Genomic DNA, 16,158 nt, shown 5'->3' on the forward strand with positions numbered 1-16,158 from the left:
GACGTCGCGCCATGCCGTTATGATGACGTCGCGCCATGCCGCAATGATGACGTCGCGCCATGCCACTATGATGACGTTGTGCCACGCTGCAATGATGTCGCGCCACGCCGCTATGATGACGTCGCGCCATGCCACTATGATGACGTCAAGCCATGCTGCAATGCTGACGTCGCGCCATGCCGCTATGATGACGTCGCGCCATGCCGCTATGATGACGTCAAGTCATGCTGCAATGCTGATGTCGCGCCATGCCGCTAAGATGACATCGCGCCATGCCGCTATGATGACGTCGCGCCATGCCGCAATGTCGCGCCATGCCGCTATGATGACGTCGTGCCACTCTGCAATGATGACGTCGCGCCTGCCCCGGCTAATCAAAAGCCGTGCATGGATCCCAGAAGGTAAGAGATTGGCGAGACTCCCGTCCAGAGACTACTGACATGGACCAGAGTTTCACGAATCAGTCCACCCATCTCTAGTTGTCTCTGATTGTGGCAGAACCATCCCGCCCTCTCTTGCCTCACACAGCTTCGATGGGTTTTCGGCCTCCAGGCTGTAAAGGTAATTTTTTATGTTTATAATTGCTAAAAGCAAGCAGAGCTTGAAAAATGAAGTTGAAATATCCTTATTTACTGACAGCAAGCCAAGGTTCATTCACGTAATTAAAAGTTGCAGAATTCTCCATTTTTTGGGGATTTCTTTTATACGAGAAGCCGCCGTGTGATCCTGCACTGACACTCACCGGTTCAGAAGATCCAGATACATGAACGGAGAATCATCCGGGCGAATGCTGATGACAAAATACAGACCCCGGTGCCGGGTATGGAGGAAGTGACCGCCCTCGTGTTCCTGGAAGACAGCGCCACACGGTGGTAAGTGACAGGGACAGTAACTCTGGTAACATCGGCCATATTAGTTTTCACCCATAGTTCCCAGATGCAGATGGAGGACAAGGCTTCTCACCATGACCACAGGGGCTTGGTCTGATGGAAGAGACGACAGCTTCAGGTACAGGCCGTCAGTGGCAGCAGAGTTTGTAGAGAGACCGTGATCTGAGACGACTGTAAGGAAAATAACAAGAAAAATGGAGACATCTGAGCTGCTGAGCCACAGGCTACTGATGTGGCTGCTGGGCCAGGAATGTCCGAATAGATGAGCTCATCCCTAATTATCACATATTTCCTTATATGACCTGGCAAAGAGACTAAAATTTACTAGGGATTATGCTTACAGCTGCTAGAGAGGTAAGGGGGCTGGGGACTACACTTGCAACTGCATGAGGGGGAAGGAGACTGAAATGGAAGCTTAAAGGGATTGTCTTATCTCCCTAAATGTGTAAAATTACAATTTTACCTAACTGGGAACTATATTTTTATATGAGAGAGATAAGTAGAATTACTTGGAACTTACTAGGCCTGGGAAGTATACTGACAGCTTCCAGAAGGTGAAGTAGACTGACTGAAGACTATATTTATAGCTGCCAGGGTGGAAAGGAGATTTACTGGAAATTATATATGGTATATTGCTTCGTGAGAGAGGGATAGATTTACCAGGACATTGCCTGAGAACTACACTTTCAACTGTCAAGAGGGGGAAGTAGACTGACTGGGAATTTACTAGGATTATACTTATTGCTGCCCGAAGAAGAAAGATTTAGTGGGAATCACATTTCTTTCTATATAAGGGAGAAATAGAATTATTTGGAACTTTGCAGGACACTGACTGGGAACTATACATTTACATCTATTAGAGGAGGAAGTAGACTTACTAGGGACTATATTTATAGCTGCCAGGGTACAAAAGAGATTTACTGGAAATGATATATATATATTGCTGCATGAAGTAAAAATAGATTTACTAGGATACTGCCTGGGAACTATATTTACATGTGCCAGAGGGGGAAGTAGACTGACTTGGGACTATAGTTATAGTTGCCAGAATAGAATGGAGATTTACTGGAAATTATATATGATATATTGCTGAGTGAGGAAGCAATAGATTTACCAGGACACTGTGAGAACTATACTTACGTCTGCCAGAGAGGGAAGTAGATTGACTGGATATTTACTGGGGATTATATTTATTGCTGCCAGAAGAGTAAGGAGACTTACTGGGAACCATATTTATTTCTCTATGAGGAAGAAATAAAATTATTTAGAACTTACTAGGACACTGACTGGGAAGTATACTTTGACATTTGCCAGAGGCGGAAGTAGACTTACTGGGGACTATATTTATAGCTGTCAGAGTGGAAAGAAGATTTAACGTAAATTACATATATTGCTGCGTAAGGGAGAAACAGATTTACTAGGATACTGACTGGGAACTATATTTACCACTGCCCTTGGGGAAAGAAGACTGACTGGAAACTTACTGGTAACTATATTTATAGCTGCCAGACTGGGAAGGACACAGACTTTGGATCTGTATACTACACTTATAGCTACCCGTGGGGAAAGTAGACTGACTGAGAAGTGCATTTCTGGCTTCCAGAGTGGGAAGGACATTGACAGAAGGCTTAATAAGCATGATTTGGAACATACTAGGACACTGACTAGGAAGTATACATTTACATCTACCAGAATTGGAAGTAGACTGCTGGGGACTATAGTTATAGCTGCCAGAGTGGAGAGGAGATTTACTGGAAATCATATATATTACTGTTTGAAGGAGAAATACATTTATTAGGATACTGACTGGGAACTAGATTTACATCTGCCAGAGGGGGAAGTAGACTGACTTAAGATTATAGTTATATATGCCAGAGTGGAAAGAAGATTTACTAGAAATTATATACGGTATATTGCTGCAGGAGGGAGAAATAGATTTAATAGATCACTGCCTGAGAACTATACTTACATCTGTAGAGGGGGAAGTAGACTGACTGGGAATATATGTATTGCTGCCAGAAGGAGACTTACTGTGAACCATATTTATTTCTCTATGAGGGAGTAGAATTATTTGAAACTTACTAGGACACTGACAGGGATCTATACTTTAACATATGCCAGAGGGGGAAGTAGACTTATTGAGGACTATATTTATAGCTGCCAAAGTAGAAATGAGATTTACTGGAAACTATACATATAGCTGCGTGAGGAAGAAATAGATTTACTAGGATACTGCCTGGCAACTATATTTGCAACTGCCCTATGGGAAAGTAGACTGACTGGGAGCTTACTTATAGCTGCCTGACTGGGAATCATACCGATTATAGATCTGGATACTACAATGATAGCTACCAGTGGGGAAAGTAGATTGACTGAGAAGTATATAGAAATTACATTTCTTGCTGCTAGAAGGGGAAGGACATTGATTTAAGTATTACTAAGAACGATACTTATTAATTGTCTTACTGAAAATTTACGGGGGAACTATATTTATTACACCCAGAAGGGAATGAAGACTAACTTGGAAATCACTAGAGGTTATACTTACAGCTTCCAGAGGGGAAATAAAATTGACAAGGAACTTAAAGGAAACCCGTGATCAGATTCGTGCTGCCTGAACCAGGAACAGCATGAATAAGACACTGGCTGCACGATTGATACCAGATATGTTAAACTCTGAAAGCTACAGCATCTCAGAGGAAACATACTTTACAGGGCCTTCTGGGGACTAGGTGTCTTGACTGACTAATCCGAGGCAGGTTCCTGACCCGACTTCTCCCCACCACGATACTTCTGATTGACAGGTCTCTCCCAGTGTACACATAGGTGAATAATAACTTATTTGGACCCTTTTATCTGAAATGAATAGGACAACCCCTTTAATTTGCGAGGAACACAGGATACAATCCTTGTAGATGAGGAGGTCGCCTTTGGAGGAAAGAATGAAGAGCTGGGAGATCATGATTCCACCTGAACCCTAAAAAAAAAACAATTAAGAATTATAGGAGAAGAAGCTCGGTGGACACCGCATCCTTTTCAAAGGAAAACACTTTCATAGAAATGCTGCCAATATTGGGGACTATATTTATTGAGGGGCAAAGAGACTAGAAACCAACTAGGGATTATACTTCAAACTGCAGAAGAAGTAATGGAACTGGGGACTATAATTGCAAGTGCCAGAAGGGGGAGGGAGACTGGAATGGAAGCTTAACGGGGGGTTGTCTTACCTCCCTAAATGGGTAAAATTGCAGGGAAGTATATTTATTTCTGTATAAGAAATAGAATTACTTGGAACTTACTAGGTCACTACCTGGGAACTATACTTACATCTGCCAGAGGGGGAAGTAGACTGACTGGTTATTCACTGGGGATTATATTTATTGCTGCCAGAAGAGGAAGGAGACTTACTAGGAACCATATTTATTTCTTTATGACGGAGAAATAGAATTATTTGGAATTTACTAGGACACTGACTGGGAAGTATACTTTGACATCTGCCAGAGGGGGAAGTAGACTTACTGGGGACTATATTTATAGCTGCCATAGTGGAAAGAAGATTTAATGTAAATTACATATATTGCAGGGCGAGGGAGAAATAGATTTATTAGGATACTGATTTGGGAACTATACTTGTAGAAAAAAAAAATGATATATATATATATATATATATAAATATATATATAAATATAAAAATATATATAAATATAGATCTGACTTTTTACTGATGCGACGGCAACAAATATTTTTATATATATATAAATATATATATAAAAATATTTGTTGCCGTCGCATCAGTAAAAAGTCAGATCTCTGGAAATATACGGTAACTTTATTTAACCATATGGTAACCAGAGTCAAGACAAAAACTAATGAAATCGCCAAAATTAACATTTTTTTAAAATTTTGTGCAATAAAAAGCGACCAAAATGTTGTATTTAACCCCCAAAACTGTTGAAATAAAAACATCTGTTAGCCGCAGGATGGAAAAATAAAAATGACACAGATCTGGGAAAATGAAGATACAAATTTCATTAAAGAAAAAAATATTTTTTTTTAATTTTTCTTAATTAGTAAAATATGAAAGGAAAAAAAAAAAAACTCCCCGTTTGGCATCGCCATAATCAGACCGATCTGTAGAATCGGATTATTTTTTACCTCAAAATGATCCGTCATACAGAAAAAAAAAAATAATAAATCAGTGGCAGAATTTGTTTTTTCTTCCCCATTTTTTTGGAATATTATACGGGAAAGTGAACGGTGACGACAGAAAAGCACAACTTGTCCCCAACAAAAAAAGACTCATAGTGCCGGGAAAAAATAATGCAGCCGCACAAACCAGACGGCGCTCCGCCACTAAACACAATGGGACGCGATTTTTATGAGGTAATTTTTTTTTTTACATACATTGTTAGATTATTGTAGAAGTGACTAAACGGTTACAATGAGTGTAATATCGTGTTGCTATTGCCCAGCAGCCGATATAATCGCGATATAAGGCGACACAGCAGCAGTAGCTGCCTCATCACCTCATGAAAAAAAAAAAAAAAGTCACAAAAGCGCGGGAACATGTCCCTGCTTTTATCCCAGAGTCGCTCGCAACGTCATTGGCGCAGCCCGCTGTCACTCATCTGAAGGAGGCGGGACGATATCGCTCCTGTCAAGGCTTACTTCTCAGAGTTCATTGGCTGAGCGCTAGGCCGCTTTGTTGGTAAGCGGGCGGTGCTAAGTCTTACAGCCAATCAGGACGCTGCTAGGAGAGAAAGCCCGCGAAAAGAAAGCCCGCGAAAAAGAGAGCGAGTCAGTCACAACAGCGGAGCCTAGCGTAGCAGCACCGACATCATGCCGCGGGATTACCAGGCCGACAAAGGTGAGGAGCGAGCGGATGAGTTTGTGACCGCGGGCCGGAGCTGCGGTGTAGCCGGGATCAGGACGAGGGAGCGGCGCTGTGCTCGGTGTAGAATCTCCTTTCTGCTGATGATACACGCGCCTGCTGTTACAGTCCTCCACCACCAGAGGGCGCGCGTCTGTGTCTGCTCTGCAGGCGGCGCTCTCCTGATCCAGAGCGTACGGTGGAGGCGGCGGCGGCGGCTCCTGCTACTCACCCGTCCGGGAATCTTGGTCCTGTCGGTGGCCTGCGGGGCACGGAGATGAGGGCGGCTGGTGCGCGGGGCTTCCGTATCCGGGTCATGTGACGGGAGAGGACGCTCCTAAGGAGGAGACATGGCGGCCACTTGCGTGGTTACAGCGCCGCAGTCTGCTCCCAGAGCTGCACTCACTGCATACACAGCGCTGTGCAGCCGTCTGATGTAGGGGGTGTGAATAGTCAATTAACCCTTTCCTGGCAAAGGACAAATGCAAGGAGGGAGCGCTGGTGTCCGGGAGCCCATCGGTCTCCTGCTAACACGATCGTGGGGAGCGATGGGATGTCATGACTGCCAAGGGTCTGCTGAAGACCCCCATGTCTGTCATTACGATTCTCCTGTGGTCAGCGTTCATAGATGGTGATTCCTGCTGAAGCAATGATCTGTACACTACAAGCAATCGGATAACCGCTTCAAGTCCCCTAATGGATCCCCATAAACACCTTGGCCCTATAGGTCCTGCCATCGCTGGCTCTGGTGCTGAGCCTGCACCGTTCCCCGCACATGATATCTGATCAGCTGTCATGTGCCTCTAACAGCTGCAGGTGGAATCGCGATCCGCCTGCGACTGTTAGAAGTAGATGCTGCTGTCAATCACTGACAGCAGCGTTTCACATGCGCCTGTCCCGAAGCGCCTCCAGAGTCATGGCCAGTGCTGCAGCACTGCAGCGTCAAGTATTTTTTTTTTTTGGGTTGTTGCAGTAATGGGCGATCCAAACATAGCATCTGTCTGAAAATTGTACCAATACAAATGTCAGAAGCCCTCACCCAGATCCTGAAAGAGGGAGACACTACAGGTCTCGTAAAATGGTGACATAAGCAAAAAAAAATAAACTTTTTTTTTTTTTTTTCAACCACTTGAGAGAAATCCCCCCCCCCCCTATACATGCTTGGTAGTGCCGTACGCATACTGTCCTGGAGAATCATAATGGCAGGTCAGTTTTACCATGTGGTGTACATGGTAAAACCTCCATTGTGGGAAAGCACTGTTTTGCACATCACATGATAAAGTGAAGGTCATTCAAAAGTACAGGATGTCTTACAAAAAACGAGCCCTTGTACGGTTATGTCAGAGGAAGAATAAAAAACTTGTTTATTTGAAAGGGAGCAAAAGCTCAAGAACTGAACAAATCCCCTTTTAAGGCTAAGTGCCCACCATGCAGAAATGATGCTTATTTTTCCTTCATCTCCCTGGCAGGAAAAAAACGCATGCGGGTTGTACATGCGGTTTTCCTGCCAGGTAGAAGTGTTTGTGAAGTGCTTTTCTGCATGCGGGTTATCAAGAGCTTTCCAGGCGATTTTGAGCATCACTTGGAAAGTGCTTGACAACTTGGTCACACTATATAAATCCATGCAACCGGCATGGATTTATAGTTTTACCAAGTTAATAGTTTAAAAAAAGAATAGAAACTGTAAAAAAAAAACGTTATACTCACCTTCTGATGGCCCCCGATCTCCTGTACGGTGCGTCCTGGCTTCCCGGCAGCTCGCGGTGGTGTAAAAGGACCTTCCATGATGTCATTTAGTCATGTGACAGGTCACGTGACTGCTGATGTCGGCGTGACCTGGCACATGACTAAATGACGTCATGGAAGGTCCTTTTACACCATCGCGAGCTGCCGGGAAGCCAGGACTCGTCTTACAGGACATCGGGGGCCAGGTACTATGGTACCCAGGTCTGAATGAGTCTCCTCTTCTCCAGACCCGGGTACCATCCGCACATTGAATCGCTTAATATCCGCGTGTGCACATGTAGTCATGCGGATATTGTGATTCAATGGCAGCAATTACGCTGCGTGTCCGCAAAATTAATGGACATGCTGTGGATTTTTCCGCAATGATAATCTGCAGCAGAAATTTCCACAGCATGTGCACAGCACATGCGGATTATCATTGGGGATCATAGGGGAACGTATTACCAAGCGTTTTTTTTTTTTTTAAGCGTTTTCGCTACGGAAATTCAACTCTTGAAAAACGCATAGTGGGCACGCAGCCTAAGAGTGGACAAAAGTCTAAATCCCATCAATACTTGGGGTGACTACCCTTTATTTTCTCCTAGGTTAAACTTGTACAAAGTCTGGCATTTTGTAGGATTAAATATGTAATAAACCACCCGCGCTAACTAATGTCATAATTCATACCATCAAAGCAGCAAATGAGATCACGCCTGGATTGGTGAACATATCTGCAATTTACTCCACTTTTAGGGTCCGATGTAATAACCTTTTTGCATTTTAGCGCAATGAGATGTTTGTTTTTTTTGTTTTTTTTTTTTCTTTTAAAAAAAAAAAAAGTAGGCTTTTCAGGTGTGCAAGTGACCAATTATACTAAACAATTGATAACTATTTTAAGCTGTGTATGAAAATGATCATTACCACAAACAGCTGTGTGGTAGGCTTACAACTGTGTGAGGATCAGCCAAATTCTGCTGCAAAGGTGAGGTTGTGGAAGATGGTTACATATCACCAGTTACTCACCATGGCAAAGCTGAGCCCAGCAGCAAGACACAAGGTCGTTGTACCTCATCTCCCGGGTAAAGATTTCAAAACAGACTGAAGTTTTAAGATGTTCTATGCGAGCTTTTGAAAAAATAAAAAATGCGCGACGTTGAGGACCGTAGGTGCAGTGCTCGGCCAAGGAAACTTAGTGCAGCTGATGATACACATCAGGCTTACTTCCCTGCAAAATAAAATGTCCAGCAGTGCCATCAGCCCAGAACTGGCAGCGACCAAAGGGACCCAGCTACAGTCATCTACTGTCTGGTCAGAGGTGATTTTCATGGAAAACTTCTCCTCTTCTAAGTTCTAAACAGAAACAAGGATAAGTGACAGAAAAACATCGGCAGGTGATTTGTACAGACTAGCCACAATGTGAAGACGGTGGGTCAGCAGGAACGATGGAGCGCATTTGGGTCTCTATTCTGGTAAATGCCGTTGTGGATCTGGTCAGGATTAATAGTGTCCTCAGTGCTGAGGAATACAGGCAGATACTTATCCATCATGTGATCCAATCAGAGAGGTGTTTGGCTCCTCATTTATTCTGCATCAGGACAATGACCCCCAAACATCCAGCCAATGTCATTAATAATGAGGAGTCCTGGATGTGGTGATCCAGCTCCAAAGAGCCCTGATCTCTCATCATCCAGTCTGTCTGGGGTTTTATGAAGACAGAAGTATCCGCTCAAGCCTCATACACCGAAGATCTGGGGTCAGTGCTACAAGATGTTTGGAACACTCTACTGTCGAGATCCTTCATAAACTGTACAAGTGATGGAGGTGACGGGTGGTCACCAGATACTGATGGGATTACAATTTCTCTCTTGTTCCCTTTGCGTTTTGTTATTGATAGATGTAAACTCAAATCACTTTGCTTTCTGAAATCATGCTACGATATGTAGCATATTTTTCACACCTGACAAACATTTGCTTAGTACTGCACTTCCTTTATTATACCCCAGAGCTGCACTCTCTATTCTGCTGGTGCAGTCACTGTGTACATACATTACATTACTGATCCGGAGTTACATCCTGTATTATAACCCAGAGCTGCACTCACTATTCTGCTGGTGCAGTCACTGTGTACATACATTACTGATCCTGAGTTACATCCTGTATTATACCCCAGAGCTGCACTCACTATTCTGCTGGTGTAGTCACTGTGTACATACATTACATTACTGATCCGGAGTTACATCCTGTATTATACCCCAGAGCTGCACTCACTATTCTGCTGGTGCAGTCACTGTGTACATACATTACATTACTGATCCTGAGTTACATCCTGTATTATACTCCAGAGCTGCACTCTCTATTCTGCTGGTGCAGTCACTGTGTACATACATTACATTACTGATCCTGAGTTACATCCTGTATTATACTCCAGAGCTGCAGTCAGTGTACATACATTATATTACTGATCCTGAGTTACATCCTGTATTATACTCCAGAGCTGCAGTCACTGTGTACATACATTACTAATTGTGTCCTGATTCTTTTCAGAAAAATTCAAGACTTTCCTGCAGGAATTCTACAAGGACGATGAGTTGGGGAAGAAGCACTTTAAGTACGGCACCCAGTTGGTGAGTGCTATAGACCCATGTGCGGCTCGGTATACAGCTCCCCTGTCGCTCTCGCCTGCTGTCATTGATGACCCTATCTCCTTCCTCAGGCTAACATCGCCCACAGAGAACAAGTGAGTCTATACATTGACCTCGATGACCTGGCAGAAGAAGACCCCGAGCTGGTGGATGCCATCTGTGAGAACACCCGCAGATACACCAACCTGTTTGCAGACGCGGTGCAGGAGCTGCTGCCCCAGTACAAGGAGAAGGAGGTGAGTGCTGCTCCTTACAAGTAGCAAGCAGTGTCTGGGGCAGGACCGCTCGCTCATCCGGATCTGTCTCCTCCAGGTGGTGAACAAGGACTCTCTGGATGTCTACATCGAGCACCGTCTGATGATGGAACAGAGGGGCCGGGACCCCACAGAGATCAGGGATGCCCACAACCAGTATCCTGCAGATCTCATGCGCAGATTGTAAGTCCTGAAACTGAGAGAAACTTCTCTGCTGTCCCTGGATGTCTGATAGGGAAAAGCAGGAGGAGTTCCTAGATGTCACAGGAGCTGAACTCCTTCCTTACGGAGCCAATTTTTGTAAAAAAATAAATTCTCTAACTCCCAGCCACAAAAGCTCCACCACCTCCTTTAGTGCAGACTGGATCATAGCTCTCTATGGAACAATTCATGCGGGTAATGTCTTGATGGCACTGGTGGCTTTACTCTGACTTCTCTTCCAGCGAGTTGTACTTCAAGGCTCCCTCCACTTCCAAAGCCCAAGTGGTCCGCGATGTGAAGGCCGACTCCATAGGAAAACTGGTGACCGTGCGAGGAATTGTCACCAGAGTGACCGAGGTGAAACCTATGATGGTGGTGGCCACTTACACCTGTGACCAGTGCGGGGCAGAGACCTACCAGCCTGTAAGTGGTCATCTGTATGGAGATGTCTCCATCCCTTCCTCCTTTATACCATGTAACCATCTTATCCTCCCATTACAGATCCAGTCGCCGACCTTCATGCCCCTGATAATGTGCCCGAGTAAGGAGTGCCAGACCAACCGCTCCGGCGGACGGCTCTACCTGCAGACCAGGGGGTCTAAGTTCATCAAGTTCCAGGAGCTGAAGATCCAGGAGCATGTGAGTGCGGAGGGCGTCCAGGCCTCGGCGTTGCAGATATTCGGTTCAGGGCTTGCAACCATGATACGGATGCTGGTAGGTGCCTGTATTACAACAGTCTCATCCATTCTGTTATTTTAGAGCGACCAAGTCCCCGTCGGTAACATCCCTCGCTGCATGACGGTCTACGTCCGAGGGGAGAACACGCGGCTGGTCCAGCCCGGTGACCACGTCGGTATCACCGGAGTGTTTCTGCCCATGCTGAGAACTGGCTTCCGGCAAGTAGTCCAGGTACGGATGCTGGTGGCCCATCGCTCTGCCTCCTGTGTGTTTGGGGAACCCAGCCTCTAATGCTCCCCTCTCCCTTTCCCTGCAGGGGCTGCTGTCGGAGACTTACCTGGAGGCTCATCGGATGGTGAAGATGAATAAGACCGAGGACGACGAGCTGGGAACGGAGGAGCTGAGTGAGGAGGAGCTGCGGCAGATAACGGGTGAGGTGGGAGGTCACTGGTCTACGCGGCTACTACTGGGGCAGAGCGTCCGAAGCTTCTGCTGACGTCAGATCTGCTTATTTCTAGAGGACGACTTTTATGAGAAACTTGCTGCCTCCATTGCCCCTGAAATCTATGGACATGAGGATGTGAAGAAGGCCCTGCTGCTGCTCCTGGTGGGCGGCGTGGACCACTCGCCCCGTGGCATGAAGATTAGAGGTCTCTGTTTGCCTAGTGTCCTTGTCGTGGTCCTGAGTTGTCTTGCATTTCACTGACTGTTGCTCTTTCTGCAGGGAATATTAACATCTGCCTGATGGGAGATCCTGGAGTGGCCAAGTCTCAGCTCCTGTCCTACATTGACCGCCTGGCCCCTCGCAGTGAGTACAGCTCTGGATGGGTTGTTGTAAGTCCGTCCTCCTGGCTGGTGGGATGTCCTGTGACCGCTCCTCCTGTCGTCTCCTAGGTCAGTACACCACAGGAAGAGGCTCGTCGGGGGTTGGTCTCACGGCTGCCGTCATGAAGGATTCGGTGACCGGAGAGATGACCTTGGAAGGGGGCGCCCTGGTGCTGGCAGATCAGGGGGTCTGTTGTATTGACGAGTTCGACAAGATGATGGATACTGACCGCACTGCCATTCATGAGGTCATGGAGCAGCAAACCATCTCCATCGCCAAAGTAATACACGTGAACTAATCCAGATTGTGTAGGAAGTCATTGCGCCAAATCATGTGACTTACAGTAACCCCATACATTGTTTTATTTACTAGGCGGGTATAATGACCACCCTGAACGCCCGCTGCTCGATCCTCGCTGCTGCCAACCCGGCATACGGAAGATACAACCCCAAGAAGACGGTGGAGCAGAACATCCAGCTGCCGGCCGCCCTCCTGTCCAGATTCGATCTGCTCTGGCTGATTCAGGACAAGCCTGACCGAGACAACGATCTCAGGTATCAGTCGCATTTAGCTTCCTTGTGCCTCCCGATGCCCCTGCTGTGCCCTCACCTCTGCCATCTCCCACCAGGCTCGCCCAGCACATCACCTACGTCCATCAGCACAGCAAGCAGCCGCCCTCGCAGTTCCAGGCCCTGGATATGAAGTTAATGAGGTTGGTCCTGCACCCAAGTCCTTGCGTCTCAACCCTGTTGTCGGGATTCTTGTCTTTTCCATTTATTTATTTTTATTTTTTTCTTCCCCCTCGTAGACGTTATATTACAATGTGCAAACGCAAGCAGCCTGCAATCCCAGAATCCCTTGCTGACTACCTGACCGCAGCCTACGTCGAGATGAGGAAAGAGGCGCGGACCAACAAGGACACCACGTTCACCTCCGCACGGACCCTGCTCTCCATCCTGCGTCTCTCCACTGCTCTGGTAAGGGGGTCTCCTCAGGGGATTTTGCTGTTTGGATTTTTTTTTTCCTCTTTTCTAGCATTTCTTCTGTCCACTGAGCTCCAAAGTGCTGTTCGTGCAGGTAGCTGCGTACAGACCTACTGTAGGGACAGCACTTCCGCCGCTCGCTGTGACACTGCTCTACACTGCCGTTCTGCTCCCCCAGTCAGGCCGATGTTGACAGGCAGAGACAGGAGCAACTGCTGGTGAATCCTGGGAGCATTGCACTTGTCTCGGTCTGACAGTGTTGGCGAAACACTCCGGTATGTCAAGTGGCCCGACGCCATCCCTTTAAGGAGACTCTTAGTTTAATTATCACTGTCGCTTTGGTTTATGGCATATGTATTGATCTTTATTTCCTGGTCGTGACCTTCCTCCCTACACCACCCCCATAGGCTCGCCTACGTCTGGAGGATGTTGTTGAGAAGGAGGACGTGAATGAAGCCATGAGGTTAATGGAAATGTCTAAAGATTCCCTGCTCGGAGACAAGGGGCAGACAGCAAGGTAAGAGGCTGCGATCCTCTGGTCCCATGAGACGCCAGAGCCCGGTTTGTGGCTACGGTCAGTAATCCGTTCTCTGTATCTTCTCCAGGACCCAGAGACCTGCTGATGTCATCTTTGCCACCATTCGTGAGATGGTTCCTGAGAAGGGGTCGCGTAGTGTCAAGTTCTCCGAGGCCGAGCAGCGCTGCGTATCTAAAGGCTTCACCCCCGCACAGATCGAGGCAGCTCTGGAGGAGTACGAGGAGCTGAACGTCTGGCTGGTCAACCAGGCCCGGACCAAAATCACCTTTGTGTGATCTGACTCTGCCTACAACAGACTGTGTTTAATGAGAGTCCACGACTGACTGGTATATTATCTGGTGCATGTTTTTATCCCTCACGTTTCCAGGAGTGAGTGAGCTTTGTATGTTACAGAATTGCTTCTCATGTAGGCGCCATTTCTGTTCTGTAGTGGGGAGGCCGTATCTGATGGGAATCAAGGTCTCCGCAGGAAGTACAATAAAGACTTTTACTAGTAAAGTGGCTTTTCATTCTCTTTTGTAGTAAACAATGTAACGAGCCCAACACCCTGAATCATGCAACTTTTTTTTTTTTTTGTCGTCTACTGGAAGGACACTAACACAAGGAAATGGCGGTCCACAGTTCCAGTGTCACGGGTCATGGCTAGGAGAGGGTCTCCATCGAGATCTGCGGCTCTAAGCCTAATTGTAAGACTATTCAGTACTTGCCACGTACAAAATGGACTGGTCCGACTTGGGGGGGAACAAATATTAATTGAAAGGATGCCTCCTCTGTGTACCAACCTATTTATCCAGATTATCAGATATCCTAGGGTGTCATCCTTTGTAAAGAACCAGTCCTCTCATTCTCGGTTCCGGCCACTAACACAGATATTCTGTTTTTGAATCGACAAGTACCGAACAAACTGTTGCTCAGTCAAGGGAAAGATGCCTCTTCTCAAACAAATCAATATCCTTTCTTCCTTTTTAATGTGGTGAAGAGAAAAGTCAAAGATCTGCCCAGCTCTGGCAGCAGATTCTGGAAATAATCTTGGTCCCGGAAATGTTTGTCAGGAGGAAATTGCTTTCCTTTATCGTGCGTCCCGAGGGTTGTATCACGGACCTTACAAAGTAATGTCCGATCTACATTCCCTAATCTAGTCTTGTGGTTCAGTTAGCGTTGTCAGCTGCAGCTGGAGAGCTTGTCCAAGCTGAGTCAGGAGACTTTGGTTAGGTCTGGATAACCATTTTATTTCGCGGAAGACTTGTCTAACTTTATGATAGACATTTCTTTTTTACCAAGTGTTTATCAAACGGAGGGGCGGGGGGGGTATAGCTAAATAAGCATATAATGCTGTCTGCAGGGCAAGCGTTAAGAGAGCCAAAGCCAGTAATGAAGTGAAGCTTGCAAGGGAGACCACAAGCAATAAAGGATTTTGTGGTATGTCAAAAGAAAAACCAAAGACGCTATAGGATTTTTACAGGATGAAAAGGGTGAAGTGGTCAAAAATGATGTTGAAGGCTGAACTTTTAAATTCCTATCTTGACCCTGTGTCTAAGTATGCAAATGTAATATCAACTGATCTTCACGATGCTATTGAAGCAATAAAATCCACACGATCTATAACCAGAGAGATGGTGAGGGAACACTTAGCTAATTTACATGAGTTTATATCTCCTGATCCAGATAAATTATATCCTAGGGTACTGAAGATGACAGAGGAAAATTTAGAACCACTAGCCATAATGTTTGAAAAAAGATTAGAACAGGAAGTCCCCGAAGATTGGAGAAGGGCAAATGTCCCTATCAAAAAAAGGAAAGACTGAGTTGGGAAAATTACAGGCTTTACTTCTATACCAGGAAAAAAGCTGTTTAACATTTATTAAACAGCTTGCATGTAAGTACTTGGATAAGAATACAGTAATTAACCGGAGCCAGCATGGGTTTGTAGCAAGCAAGTCATGTAGACTCATCTAATTCCCTTCTATGATGGAATCACTGACTGGGTGGATCAGGGAAATGCGGTAGATATACTGTATCTCAACTTCATTAAAGCATTTGATAAAGTATCTCATTATTGAAAAAAATGAATGACCAACTATGGGATTGACAAGGCTACGGTTAGGTGGATTCATAACTGGCTCTGTGATCATATGCAAAGAGTGGTAATAAATGGTTGCACATCCAATTGGAAGAGTGTTTCAAGTGGGGTACCACAAGCCTCTGACCTGTTGCCGGTGTTCAACATTTTTATAAATTATATAGATAAGGGAACTGAAGGTGACCTAATCAAATTTGCAGATGATGCAAAGCTAGGAGTGATCGGTAACACGAGAGAAGACAGAGGATTCAGAAGGATCTAGGTAAGGTTGAACAATGGTCAGCGACTAATAGAATGGTATTTAACGGAAAAATACAAGATTCTACATCTGGGCAAGAAAAACTAAAATGACATCTACAGAATGGGAGGAATAGAACTAAGCAACAGGAGGCGTGAAAAAGACTTGGGTATACTAATAGATCAGACTGCACATGAGTCAACAGTGTGATGCAGCAGCAAAAAAGGACAAAC

General features: G+C 45.6%; 2 protein-coding genes across 2 annotated transcripts in view; one reads left to right on the forward strand and one right to left on the reverse strand.

The window, feature by feature from the left end:
* AP4M1 (adaptor related protein complex 4 subunit mu 1) overlaps positions 1-6,133 on the reverse strand; it is a 46,974-nt gene extending 40,841 nt beyond the window's left edge. The window contains exons 1-4 of the mRNA XM_073654447.1: positions 5,993-6,133; positions 3,795-3,867; positions 964-1,052; positions 743-849 (exon numbers count right to left, since the gene is read on the reverse strand). Coding sequence (XP_073510548.1) covers positions 743-849; positions 964-1,052; positions 3,795-3,852 — 254 coding nt within the window. The 5' untranslated portion in view covers positions 3,853-3,867; positions 5,993-6,133. The remainder of the gene's footprint in view (positions 1-742; positions 850-963; positions 1,053-3,794; positions 3,868-5,992) is intronic.
* MCM7 (minichromosome maintenance complex component 7) lies at positions 5,604-14,105 on the forward strand. The gene is made up of 16 exons (XM_073654446.1): positions 5,604-5,757; positions 10,030-10,109; positions 10,199-10,363; positions 10,440-10,564; positions 10,825-11,005; positions 11,084-11,221; positions 11,342-11,491; positions 11,577-11,691; positions 11,779-11,910; positions 11,985-12,068; positions 12,155-12,366; positions 12,459-12,640; positions 12,715-12,798; positions 12,895-13,063; positions 13,477-13,586; positions 13,675-14,105. Exons 1-16 carry the CDS (start codon positions 5,730-5,732, stop codon positions 13,880-13,882), a joined length of 2,163 nt encoding a protein of 720 aa, XP_073510547.1. The 5' UTR covers positions 5,604-5,729; the 3' UTR covers positions 13,883-14,105.
* The last annotated feature ends 2,053 nt before the right edge of the window (positions 14,106-16,158 follow it).

Source organism: Phyllobates terribilis, unplaced genomic scaffold (assembly GCF_046119375.1).
Source record: "Phyllobates terribilis strain yellow unplaced genomic scaffold, ASM4611937v1 Scaffold_11__3_contigs__length_659146591, whole genome shotgun sequence".
In the NCBI taxonomy this organism is placed as follows: Eukaryota; Metazoa; Chordata; class Amphibia; order Anura; family Dendrobatidae; genus Phyllobates; species Phyllobates terribilis.